Genomic DNA, 11,896 nt, shown 5'->3' with positions numbered 1-11,896 from the left:
GCTCGTGTTCTTCTTCTGTTTTCTTTCAAGGACATAGATGGTGTGGAGTATTCTTGTGCTCTTGTCTCCTGGTTTCTGCCTACTTCTGATCATCCATGTGAAGAGACAGGGATGTGGATAGTGGAACCTCAGGTGGATGAGTTTGGACATCAGACTGTGTCTGTTGTCCATCTTGACTGCATTCTACGGGCTGCACACCTTATTGGTGTTGCTGGTAAAGATCCTATTCCCACTAGGCTAAAACATACTGATAGTTTAGATGCATTTACTGCCTTCTATGTAAATAAGTATGCTGACCATCATGCACATGAAATTGCCTTCTAATATATCATTGAACTCAAGTCCTCTAAATTGTTGAATGCTAAGACCACGGACTTGAGCTTATGATCTTATACTTGGCTCTAAGATTATGGACTTGGAGCCAAGACCGTGGACTTGGGGCCAAGACCGTGGACTTGGGGCCAAGACCACGGACTTGGGGCCAAGACCACGGACTTGGGGCCAAGACCACGGACTTGGGGCCAAGACCACGGACTTGGGACCAAGACCACGGACTTGGGACCAAGACCGTGGTCTTGACCCTAAGTTCAGATCTAAGACCCTGACGTTTTGCTGATGTAGGACCAGCAAGACTATGTCGATTATAGGGGAGTATTTGTTGAACAGATAAACCACCTTCATAAGGCTCCAATCCGATGGCCACATATACATAACCTAACAAAACGTTACTCATCAAGTATTGCGCCACCTCCCAGGACATCCTGGTCAACGCACCTCATCCGGGAGAGTGGCTACAATCTCGAGTATCTGAAACTAGTTCAGCACATCCTATGGAGCACGTTGACCACCTCTACTTACGCAACATGTAATAGCACCAGCTGCTTACGGTGTCTCAGCAAACTGATAGGGAGATCATGCTAACGGGCCTACTCTGGATGTGCTGGCAGTTCAGCATGTCAGCGAAACACGCGCGGTTCGATTCAGGTAGCAGTCGCACCTTATGTAGCTGATAAAAAGATAAATTGCCTGCCTGAGCGATCAGCGAAGCGAGTTCAACACCGTCCGACATAGTGAGGTTGGCATTGGCATGCGAGAACATTCGAGACATGTCGCTGGCACCTCGTTGTATCGGGGTGGTGCGAAAGATGGAGAGCCAGCAGATGTTCGTTGGGGGGATAGAGTCCAGAGAAGACACGAAACTTAAGTTGCTTCCGAAATCGGAAGCCATGTAATAAGAGGAATGGAACGTCTAGACAACCGATTGGCCCGGCACGATATCTAGAAGGTCAGGAATGAGGAGCGCTCTCAACAGGTGCCTGTTTGGATAGGGGGCCTAACAGAGAGCACTCTGGAGCTATGGTAGAGTGCAGCCACAGACACAGAGAGAAGACGGGAAGCATGCAGATATGCGGATCTAAATTCGCACCGCACCGCGTTCCAGGCACAGTCCAGGATCTGAAGCTTTTGAAGGACGCCGTCGGTGCTTTACGCCCGATTTGACTTGGCGCAATGGATCAATATACCGTGGAACGCCAGTAGCCACAGAGACCATCGGAGTAGAGTACCGAACGTATGCCGTGCGATGCCACCGACGGGGCAACTCGCAGGAAGTATCACTGGCATGATGTATAGGTTTCTTCGATCGGCCACAGGTGCACGTGCTTGATTGCAATGACCCCATGTAGAAACCAAATTGAGCGCGTCTTGGGGAGCCGTACGACAGATACTTGTAAAGTCGAGACTATCCAGAACCCAGTCGATCCTTCCCTAATCGTTTTATGGGATGATCAGGAATGATCTAATTCGTTGTATGGGCAGAAATGATGATTATCGATGATGCTCGTAGTACGAGAAAGAGAAGCGTCCACAACAGGCGACAAAAGCGCCTCAAAGGGCAGTGGTGCACTGGTCCACTCGACCGACAACATTTGCCCTGTTCCTCGCCAGACCTCCTTTATGACGCTTTACAAGCCGCTCGTCACTCGCAATGCATATTCTACTCAACAATCTCCATCTCAAATTCCTCCTCGCCCAAGGGTGCAAACATAGGAAGCGACTCGAACGCCATAGTGTTCACCGTGAATTCGCCAACTCCCAGATACGACGTGCTCGCAGCGGCTTTCCTGAGATTGAGAAGCACGCGAGTGCATAAAGCACTATGCACAGTTCGCAACGACCTATGTAGAGCGATGAGCGGAGAATCGACACGCTGTGGCGGGTTCTTGTCCAGAAAACGCACTCCTGCAGCAAGAAGCTGAGCTCTCTCTATTTGGCCCTCCGTCAGCTTCCCATCACTCTGAGATAGAAAGGGGTGCTACTCACGGGTGCTAGGAACATCATGAGCAAGTTAACAACGGAGAAAACTGATTGATAAGGACACGAGTGACTTGTCAGCCAGGCTATCGCCTATGAGCTACGAAAGCGTCACCGAGGACGACTGCCCAAAACCAGGTTCCTGCGAAATTTGGTGAATACAAGGATCCGCGCATGCCTTATCCATGAAGCGCGAGACCATTGGCTCACCATCTCGGTACAAGGTGGTCAGGAGAATGCTCGAGCGGGAGCTACCATCGGCTATGTCAAAGAAGCCGATGAGCAAGCGCACACGACGGAAGCACTGAGCGTACCAAACGACGCATGATCCAAGTAGCGCTTCAACAGTGTCGACAGGACCACCACTGCAACAGGTTTCAGCTTCGCCGTCGACGTCTCATAAGCACGCTACGGACTCAGCTCTGCACAAATCATGTATACGAACGCTGGCCAGACACCGAAGTCATTGATTGCAGGCATACACCCGAGGATCCGGACCATCTGTGCATCATCCCCGACTGTTCCTAAAGTGAGATGTGCGAATACGCTTCATGCAGGCAAGCCTTACACGATTTGAGATTGATGCGGAGCATGTCATATGCGACATAAAAAGCATGAGGCTAGTAGGTGTGTGGCCATGTGAGGACATAGCACCTATTGAGAAATGAATATTACTCACTGTCATTAGAGCGGCGGCGTAGATATTGAAATAGAGGATATGCCGGTCGCCACCCCAGAGAGCATATGTTCGAACGATCAGGATGACTGCATCAATATCACAATGTTTATCACTTAGCCCTGCTGACACAAGGCTCATGCGTATCGGGCTCACATTCGGAACACAGCACGCCGACGATCAACCAGTCTATGCAAAGCTATTTTAGTCGAGAAGCGTCAATATCACGCGCATCCCCTCACATGTTAAGAGCTGGAACTGCAGCGCGCATGCCTACGGTGAAAAGTCAATACTGGACCACGGTTGGTCATGGTGAAAACCGACGTCAGCGTCATGAGACGTTATATCGACTGCACAGGCTTCAGTCCAAAACATGCAATGCCGGCAAACTCGACGCACCTTGGACCAACAACACTATGTCCACAAAAGGGGAATATTTGTTGAAGAAATATATCATCTTCATGAGGCTCCAGTCCGATGGCCACACATATCTCATCTATTCAGACATTACTCCTCAACTCTAACTCGGGGCAGGAATTGACGACATACCTCATCAGGAAGCGTCGCGATGGCCTCAAGCACCTATAACTCGTTGAGCGGTTTCAGAAATCTGGGAAGTTAAGTCTACTCACGTAGCAGGTAATCACGCTCACTGGGTACGATGTCTCAGGAAGATGAAAGTAAAACTCGGTTGGAGGCTTACTCTGTATGTACTGCGCATCCGTCATGTTAGTGGATCTGGCAATAGTAGAATGCTATCCGAACGGTCGCACCTTATGTATTTGATATAGGGTAAGATCACCTGCTTGCGCAACGAATTGAGCGAGGATGGTGTGCGGAATCACCATGGTGGTATGCAAGTAAGCAACATCCGCGCGACCCACGTTCCACCAATCTAGGGGCCGATCCTCTGTAGAGCTGCGGAGGGATGGAAAGCCTGGAGAAACCTGAAGATGCGCAAACCATGTTACCGATGCTAAGAAGGACGGCCTGAAAAGAACTTCTTCCTCTTTAGATTCGCCACAAGAAGGTCAGTGGTTTACCGTTCTGACAGGTCTCTGCGCAAAGCAGGTCATATGTAGCATTCAGAACCACATGCGCCACTGTCAGCAATCTGCACTAGAGTCCAACCAATGTGTTTTCTGCTGCTGGATGGGGATCGCCACACTTCAGTTGAGACGTTGAGAACTGACAGTTCGTCCGCTATTGGAGAACGCGATCTGCGCGTTGAATGACTGTGTTAGAGCAACACATGTTACAAAGAGCAGAAATTGACCCCAACGATAGGTCAGCCGCCAATTGAACCTAGGTGAGAGTGCCCCAACTCGGATCCGGAAGATATGAGGTGGATACCTGTTCAGCCGGTCAAAGCGTACGTGCGCCTTCTCAACAAGTCTGCTTTACCCCTCTCTTTGAGATAGATGTGTCTTTCCTGGTATGCCATGGCCTTCGGGGCGCAAAGCAATGAGCAGCGTAAGAGAATCGACGAGATGGTGGTGGCACGAGACAGAGAAGCGCGGAACTGACGTCTGCAAAAGGTAATTCAAGCGCCCGCGACGAACGTGGTCCAGGCCCAGAGCTGTCTCCAACGAGAACGTCACACTACCACCCCTTGCGAACACGGGCACCCGTCCTGTCGCTGGCATCCGGCGGTCATGCCACTCATTAGTGTGTCGGTGGATGCCTTCCTAGTCCTTGCTGCCTGCATACTCATCCCGACCTTCCTCGTGTTCCGTCGGCAGCCCCAGTCTACCCGTCTCTCGCTGGACAATGCTCTCTCAGCGGTCCTCATCCTGCACTCGCTGTTTATACTCTACACCGTTCTCGTAAGATGGCCACCGAACATCTTTCAACGCCTCAAAATACCCTTGACTGCCCCTTCGGAGACTATCCGTGCCGTCCTCCTGCAACGCGCCGGTCTACCCCAAGACGCGACCCTCCCTCGTCCGCTCGACTCGCTTCTGACGCGTCTCTCGTCTTTCGATACGCGCACCCACTACGTTAGGTCGCTCTCCGCCCATTCCTTCGTTGAACGCGCGTTAACACGGCTGTGCCTGTCGCAGATTCGGCCAGTCGGTCATACAGGACTGTGAACACTGCACCACCTTCGATGAGTACGCCATCTTCACGGCGCCTCGCATGGCCCTCGGGTACATCAGGGAGTGCGCCGTCGCAGGAATTATGACGATAAGCGGGAGCGGCCACGAGAAATGGCGGACGTATGCCGTAGGCGTCATCGTCGGTGCGTTCATCCTCGAGGGCTATTGGCTCGCTACGACGCCTATCCGCATACCGCACGATGGCATGAATGTATTCATGGTGAGTCTCGCATTTGTTTTTTCTACGTGCGCGCTGCGTCATGCTTGGACAATGCTCGGAGCATCTTGTTCCGTGGCGGGCTGTGCGGGGACGCCGTCAAGCCAGGAAGGGAGCAACGCTGCGCCTATGGTTTGCTTCCAACCCTCACCGAGGACGTCCACGGATCTTCGGTGTGCCTCGGGAATGGTTTGGCTGCGGGGTATCGTCGCCTCCATGCGTGTCATGCAACCGCACGCCCGCGCATTCAGGAACGAGGAACGTCGCTCTCGCTCCCCGCCTCGCACACCCCGAGCAGATCGACTCTCACTTGCGTCTCTCGTCATACCACACCCTTCCCCGCACTAACCACCCCTCCCCACAGTGGCACGACAACCTCTGGCTCGCGCGACACGCATTCTTCCTCCTCCTCCCGCTGCTCATCCGCCTCCTCCCCCGCGCGCCGCTCCACCCGACCCCAGTCCCGATCCTCGCCGCCGCGCAGCTCAGCCTATCCCAGACGCACCAGCGCCTCTCCACCGCACGCTTCGTGCACGCCGCGATGCAGCGCCAGCCCGCGCTGCGGGGCGCGGCGAGCGAGTGGTGGGAGCGCCAGCGCGCGGAGGGCGAGATCGCGCGCGCGGACGAGGGCGTGCGCCGCGCCGCGGAGAAGCTGGGCAAGGGCATCGAGGAGGGCGCGGAGGGCCCTGCGGGGCGGGGGTGGGCGAAGATGCGGGACGTGGTGCGGCAGATGTTGGAGATGCTGGCTTTGGCTCCTCCCTCTGGTGCTGTTGCCGTCGGAGAGCCTGGTCGATAAATGTCATGCTGCTGCCAGACTGGCATGGGTCGCATGTGTACCTTACGTGTAGCTTAAGCTCTCGGTGTTCCCGGAGTAATCTTAGTTACACCGATGCACCGGACTTTCACCCAAGCACGATGGAAAAGCGCTTGATGGAAGATGGAGGTGTAACAATAGACGTGGCATTTAGTGGGACGTCACAAGAACAGGCGCAGCCTGGCTCGTACCGAGTACAGAGTACCGAAGAGCGAGCTGCGAAGAGTTGACTAGTGGGATGGGGTCATCAACGCAAGTGTCCGTAATGTATCGTGATAAGTAATAGTCTGGTGAGCAGGGGTTTTGAGGCAGATTGGAGTAATACAAGAGCAGAAGGTGAAGCGTATGGGGAGGGTCGTAGTGGACCAGGAGAAGCGAACTGCATAATTGAGAGATAGAGAGCACCAATCAAAGTACCAAACACAACACATGTGAATTTCAAACAGCCCTCCTCCCTCCAGGAACGACAGAGAACGGAACAGCGAGCGACGACAGTAGTGTGGCGACGATCATAGGTGTACAGACTGGCAGCACGTGCAGCGCGTCCGTATCACATCATTAGCCATCCCTCTACTTGCGATGATAACCGGCAGCGATTACTCACCGACGCTAGTGGTACATTTTCCGTCCCCTCGCACGCGGAAGACACGCGACAAGGCCTAACGCCTAGTTGCGCGGGGGCGGGGGCAGATCGGGGATGAGGTAGTGCACAGGCCTGTCTCCAAAGCTCGACTTGTGGTTCAAGCTCGGGAGCTCCAGCCCGGCCGCCTCCAGGTCCTCGCGGGAGCGCGACCGCGAGGGGGCAGCAGCAGGCGCACGGAGGTTCGTGCTCGACTGTGAGTCGTTCCTGTACATCGGATGCGCCGGTGCCTCGTTGGGTGCGCGGTAGCTTGTGGCTGTGGCGGTACTGGCGAGGCTCTGGCCGCGCGATACGCTCGCCCCGGTGGGGACGGTCGGGGTCGCCGTGCTCGTCGGAGACGGCAGCGTGTCAGCGGAACTGAGCGCGGGCACGGGCTTACGCGCAGCACGGCGTGGACCGCTATGGCCAGCTCCCGAGGACGAGCGGTTCATGGGGCTGGGCAGGAAGCCCATCTCGTACGGGGGACTGGCCGGAATACCTACCGGAGTCGCGTCGATGGACCGGCGAGACACCGCAGGAGGGCGCGTGCTGCGCGGGGAGACGGGGGTGGACTCACTGCCGCCGTCAAGCTTGGCAAGCGCGAGCGCGCGGTGGGACTGGCTGGCCGACTTGGATCGGGCACGGCCTTGCGAGCCTGCGGAGGGGTTTGGCTCCGGGATGGACTCGATGGGGGTCAGTTGGCCCTGGTAGGAAGTTGAGGCGGAAGAGCGGCGGCGGTTGCCCTTGTAGGCCAAGGGAGGCACGGACTCGATGTACTCGTAGCCTTTGCCGTATCCCATCGCCTTCTCTTCCTCGACTCCAGCGAGGGTCGTGGCTGAAGATAGGTGGCCGTGGGCTGTGCTTGAGATAGGGGAGAGGTTGGCGCTGGTGGACTCGGACGTTGCGCGTGTGTGCTTGTGGGGGAGCGCGGCTACCACGGCGCCCTTGCCTGCCACGACAGGTGCAGAGACGTCCATGCCAGAATCGCGTGACGAGAGGCCGCCCCACTTGCCAAGGGGTGCAGAACCGTCCATGGCCCGACGACGGGAACGGGTGGGAGACCGCCGGCACAAGCCGAAGAAGATGTATGCTGCCAACGCCGCCGCGACTATCACGACGCCGCCGACAACGCCGCCAGCAATCGCGCCAGCCTTGGACTTCCCGGACGCTGCGGCGTGGACGGGCAGCGCGGTCGACGATGACGTAGGAGAGGGAGATGAACCCGTAGCCGAACTCGTGTCCGATGTGGAACCGGCGCCAGAGGTGGAGGCGGAGGAAGAAGAAGCAGTGAGGCAAGATGTGTCCTCACCGGCGATGATAGTGAACACTGACGATATCGCCTGCACCCCACTCCCCAGTGCCTCAAGAGTGTACTGCCCCGTGCTGATATTCACCGGGGACCAGTTCCACGTTTGGGAAGTAGCGTCAATGGCAGAAGCAATAATGATGTTGGCGGGGCCCCCTTGGACTGTGTTGCCAGAGTCTGTGTGTGGCGAAACGTTCGAAGTGACGAGGAACTCCAGCGACTCCTGCGGACCTGAGTAGCTCCAGGTGATCGTGGGGCTCGAGCACAGTGCAAAGGTCTGCGGCAAAGACGAAGACCATGCGAAAGTAATCGCAGCGGTGGGCGAGCTTGTTGGCCCACTACTCGTCGGGGTTGAGAAGACGGATCCTGGGACTGACCCACCGGACATACTGCTGCTGGGCGTGGTCAACAAGCTTGAGCTGCTTGGCGGAGGTGGAGGAGTCTGCGACGAGGCGGAGGCTTGGCTCGTAACTGTCGAAAGGGGTGATACCGAGAGAGAGAGCGTCGGAAGGCCAATAGTAGTAGTCTGCGTCAGCGGTGGGAGCCTAAAGAGGGGGTAAGACCGCCGAGTCCCAGGAAAATCGGCTTGCCTGTGCTGGAAGGACGACTCTGCCATCGCGGACGATTACGGGAAAGAGAGCAAGAGGGAGTAAGCACAGTCCGCCGTCGCGCGCAAGGTCCCATCCGACATTAGAAAGCACTCACCAGATTACAAAGTTTGCGTTCTGAGCATAGATAGGAACAGCAAGGAAGCACTTGCGCCGTCCGATACGAATCGAAGCCTGAGAGGCAGAGCAGCAGCGTCCGTGGCCGCGTGCAGAGATGGACGCCTGAGACAACCTGGGACGACCCGCGACGCCGTCAGCGGCAACGCCCAACAATTGGCTGCGACGCCCTCGGCCCGCGGCCATCACCCGGTCACCTGGCTCGGCGTCTCGCTCTTCTCGCCGTCCGACGTTCCTCCTTCGGCCGTCATGCGGCTCAAGCTCTCGATAACATGGACAACGTGCGCACAGTTGCATATGGCACTTGGGTATCTGAGACTGCTTTTCTTGGGGCTGTTGTGGTGCACTTCGGTGATAAGGCAGTGAGGCATACATCGATCCGTGCGAGACGTCTATGAATTGTGAGGTATACATTATACATGCTGCTATCCTATACAGTGATGTGTGCGTCAGCATTAAAAGATGTAATGGTGTCGAGGAGTGGTGCGTGATATCATATGGTTGAGCTTGATGGATAGATGGATGGGAGGGAGTAGGGTTACGTCGCGCCACAACAGATGGCGAAGATTGACACGAGGAAGGGGTGGGACACGAGAATCACACCGGGAAGAGCTACCGCCCTGTGCCGCTTGCCGCCACTACCAACCCTCGTATCGCCGCCCCCGGAGGGAGAACAGCGAATATCGGCGCTTGTCCGGTCGTTTTCGATTGCCGTTCGACAAGCCGACCTTGCGGATCTTTGACAGTCTACCACAGCCGCAGAGTACGCAATGGCAGCAACAAGTCAGCTATGGTTTATCTCGATACGGTACAAAGGGGGGAAGAGGACGTACCGGCGTACGCCGGTCCACGCAGCACCGATGAATGCTGCGAAAGAGACGGCAGTCATCACGTAGAACGCGTATTCGTGTTCCTCGATGTGGCTTTTCAGCTATTGCGATACGACGTGACATGGTCAATGAACGTGGGCAGGGCATACAGCGGTCGAATTTGGTGGTAACTTACGTTCATACCGAATACGCCGACGACGAGTGTTCCTATGCCGATCCCCATCGTCAAGATGGAAACTTTGAGATCCAGTGCCAGAAGTGCGTTGCGGTTCGAATCCAGGATGAGCTCGACGATCTCCTGCGTCGACTGCACGTTCGACTGCGGGAAACGGTGTCAGCAGCAAATACGGCGTCAGATACGAAGAAGCCAGGGGTTGGTAACTTGGAAGCCCCATAGAGGCGCTGGATGGAACGAATGTGTGTAGGTCGCAAAAAGCAGCTGCGCAAAGCAGGCATCTAGACAGTGGTGACGCGCAAGAACACACCTGGATGTTCTCCGCTTCGTTGACGATCTCCTCGACTTGCTTCGAGAACGACTCCAGGAGCACCTCGAGCTCTTCATGGTCGTGAGCTTGCCTCGGAACGCCGTTCTTCTTGTCCGAAAGATACATGGCGGCCAGGTCCTCATCTGCGCGCGAAGGTTGTTTAGCAGGCCGATTCGCGCGTAGCAAATGAACCACGCATCCTCACCTTGCTCCAAGACTTCTTCTAGCGCTTCTTGGACCTGTGGACCAGTAGCAGATCATGAGCCGCACAAAGAACGCAAGCCGGCCGCATGTCAGACACACCAACTTTGCGCGGTTCTGGAAGCTGGCTAACCGCCGAGAGTAGTGCAATAGGCGCTTGAACCGGTCGTGATCGATATCGTCTTCGAGCTCAGCCAGCAGGCCGCCAACAAGGTTGCGGATGAAGACCATCTCTGCTTCCAGCGCGCTCAAGACCGACAGAAGTATCGACTCCAGTGCCCTGTAGGCGAGGCGCGCGTCTGGTCAGCGCCGCCTCAAATTGATCCCGAAAGAATACGACGCAACGGTACGAAACTCACCGAAACTCGTATGGAAGCCCGGACACTTTTGCCCTCAAGTTATGCTGCAATGGAATGAGGATACATGTCGCAGGAGGAATATAACCAACGTACCTCGAGGTGGTAAAGGAATACTGAGTGGAGACGAGAATCGGCAGAACCATACGTGTCAAACAGCACGACGGTGTCAGCCTTGACGAGCGCACGTATGTGGAGTATGTTGACCTGGTTCGGGGATAGGAAGCGGAGAAGGCCAGGGTTCGTTGAACGGACGCGGGAGGCAGGGAAAGCATCTACGTACAAGAATCGCTTCCTTTCGCACCAAGATCGTAGGCACGAGGTTAGGGACCCGTGAATCAATTTTACGCAGATCACGCGGCTGCCCGCTGACCAGTTAGCAGCGCGCTGGGGCGTAGGGGGTGAGGGCGGCTGATGCAGGCACTTACGTTGAGTCGGTGCTCGGAACATAGCTCGGCTCTCCTGAACTGTCCGGAGATGGTCTTCACGTTTCCTACAGACGTAAGACACAAACCACGCCTAGGTTAGGCGAGTACGTAGGCATCAGAGCGAAGTGCTTCAGCTGACCATCCGCGTCCAGAATTGTACCTTCAGGTCTGCCAAGGTTAACGAACGTGTCCGCAGAGTTGACCAACACTGGACTCACATCGCAGCATGAGATCTGCGGGCTGCCGCCCCTTCATAGCTTTCTCCAGTATTGCAACTTTCGCGGCCTCTTCGTGGCAGTCTGAGGGCTCGTCGAGCGGATCAGCCGGCTTTCGGAGGGACAAGCGTTCCATCCATGTGTAGAGAGACCTTGCACTGATGTTACGGCGCTGTAGATGCGAATGACACGGATGAAATGTCCAGGAAGGCGAGCGAGACGTGCGCGTGGTCGAAGCAAGAGTTATCGTTCTAGCGTTCCGAGCAGCCAAGCACGTTCTAGGGGGTAAGAGAAACTGAGAAGAAGCTGGCCAGGGCAAAGTATATGTCGGCGAGACGCGGCTGGGTGGGGTCGTTACATGGCGTTTTGCCAGCTGGAGGAAGAGCGTATGCATACGCAAACGAACGTGGGTATGGCGACGCTGATGTAGCCGGGAAGAGGAGGCTCGAGGTTCGGAGCTCGAGGACAACGCTCAGGTTCGCTTCAACACACAGGGCTTGCCAAGCGCCGATGGTGGACCCATGACCACACAGACTCCCGTTAGGTAAGCGGATCGAGATGGCCGGAACACGGGCCTTGTTGCCGACGTCATTCGCCGAGGGTCGACGGCGT

General features: G+C 55.9%; 5 protein-coding genes across 5 annotated transcripts; 2 read left to right on the top strand and 3 right to left on the bottom strand.

The window, feature by feature from the left end:
- Positions 1 to 3: 3 nt before the first annotated feature.
- On the top strand, positions 4 to 324 carry DICSQDRAFT_54424 (uncharacterized protein; the record flags this gene model as incomplete). The annotated part of the gene is made up of 1 exon (XM_007363221.1): positions 4 to 324. A coding segment is annotated over one exon (321 nt), but the record flags the coding sequence as incomplete, so codon positions are not given.
- A 1,492-nt stretch (positions 325 to 1,816) lies between these two features.
- DICSQDRAFT_134126 (uncharacterized protein) lies at positions 1,817 to 4,473 on the bottom strand. The gene is made up of 17 exons (XM_007363220.1): positions 3,763 to 4,473; positions 3,693 to 3,702; positions 3,622 to 3,641; positions 3,539 to 3,571; positions 3,389 to 3,485; positions 3,314 to 3,339; positions 3,232 to 3,262; positions 3,146 to 3,178; positions 2,993 to 3,078; positions 2,882 to 2,933; positions 2,730 to 2,831; positions 2,628 to 2,678; positions 2,524 to 2,574; positions 2,429 to 2,455; positions 2,323 to 2,363; positions 2,240 to 2,265; positions 1,817 to 2,177 (listed from the first exon to the last, which is right to left on the bottom strand). Exons 1-17 carry the CDS (start codon positions 3,835 to 3,837, stop codon positions 1,997 to 1,999), a joined length of 942 nt encoding a protein of 313 aa, XP_007363282.1. The 5' UTR covers positions 3,838 to 4,473; the 3' UTR covers positions 1,817 to 1,996.
- A 171-nt stretch (positions 4,474 to 4,644) lies between these two features.
- On the top strand, positions 4,645 to 6,211 carry DICSQDRAFT_101406 (uncharacterized protein; the record flags this gene model as incomplete). Its single annotated transcript, XM_007363219.1, has 3 exons — positions 4,645 to 4,994; positions 5,053 to 5,308; positions 5,670 to 6,211. The coding sequence occupies 3 exons, from the start codon at positions 4,645 to 4,647 to the stop codon at positions 6,099 to 6,101; spliced, it is 1,038 nt and encodes a 345-aa protein (XP_007363281.1). The 3' UTR covers positions 6,102 to 6,211.
- Positions 6,212 to 6,256: 45 nt separating this feature from the next.
- DICSQDRAFT_134123 (uncharacterized protein) lies at positions 6,257 to 8,883 on the bottom strand. The gene is made up of 2 exons (XM_007363218.1): positions 8,750 to 8,883; positions 6,257 to 8,653 (listed from the first exon to the last, which is right to left on the bottom strand). Exon 2 carries the CDS (start codon positions 8,430 to 8,432, stop codon positions 6,786 to 6,788), a length of 1,647 nt encoding a protein of 548 aa, XP_007363280.1. The 5' UTR covers positions 8,433 to 8,653; positions 8,750 to 8,883; the 3' UTR covers positions 6,257 to 6,785.
- A 282-nt stretch (positions 8,884 to 9,165) lies between these two features.
- On the bottom strand, positions 9,166 to 11,716 carry DICSQDRAFT_134119 (cora-domain-containing protein). Its single transcript, XM_007363217.1, has 12 exons — positions 11,288 to 11,716; positions 11,209 to 11,229; positions 11,070 to 11,134; positions 10,925 to 11,002; positions 10,738 to 10,848; positions 10,645 to 10,688; positions 10,388 to 10,565; positions 10,290 to 10,323; positions 10,085 to 10,227; positions 9,775 to 9,918; positions 9,603 to 9,700; positions 9,166 to 9,516 (listed from the first exon to the last, which is right to left on the bottom strand). Exons 1-12 carry the CDS (start codon positions 11,676 to 11,678, stop codon positions 9,408 to 9,410), a joined length of 1,416 nt encoding a protein of 471 aa, XP_007363279.1. The 5' UTR covers positions 11,679 to 11,716; the 3' UTR covers positions 9,166 to 9,407.
- Between the last annotated feature and the right edge of the window lie 180 nt (positions 11,717 to 11,896).

Source organism: Dichomitus squalens, assembly GCF_000275845.1.
Source record: "Dichomitus squalens LYAD-421 SS1 unplaced genomic scaffold DICSQscaffold_6, whole genome shotgun sequence".
In the NCBI taxonomy this organism is placed as follows: Eukaryota; Fungi; Basidiomycota; class Agaricomycetes; order Polyporales; family Polyporaceae; genus Dichomitus; species Dichomitus squalens.
This window is presented reverse-complemented; position numbering and strand designations above follow the sequence as displayed.

Bases quoted from the DNA above. Each gene is read 5' to 3' on its own strand.
- DICSQDRAFT_134126 (XM_007363220.1), bottom strand. From the start codon at position 3,837: ATGGTGATTCCGCACACCATCCTCGCTCAATTCGTTGCGCAAGCAGGT. The intron at 2,679-2,729 runs GTCCGTAGCGTG...AACCTGTTGCAG, and splicing joins CATGATTTGTGCAGAGCTGA to TGGTGGTCCTGTCGACACTG. The intron at 2,456-2,523 runs GTGAGCCAATGG...CAAATTTCGCAG, and splicing joins GACCACCTTGTACCGAGATG to GAACCTGGTTTTGGGCAGTC.
- DICSQDRAFT_134123 (XM_007363218.1), bottom strand. From the start codon at position 8,432: ATGTCCGGTGGGTCAGTCCCAGGATCCGTCTTCTCAACCCCGACGAGT.
- DICSQDRAFT_134119 (XM_007363217.1), bottom strand. From the start codon at position 11,678: ATGCATACGCTCTTCCTCCAGCTGGCAAAACGCCATGTAACGACCCCA. The intron at 11,003-11,069 runs GTAAGTGCCTGC...GTCAGCGGGCAG, and splicing joins GTTCCGAGCACCGACTCAAC to CCGCGTGATCTGCGTAAAAT. The intron at 10,566-10,644 runs GTGAGTTTCGTA...CCTCGCCTACAG, and splicing joins GGGCTTCCATACGAGTTTCG to GGCACTGGAGTCGATACTTC.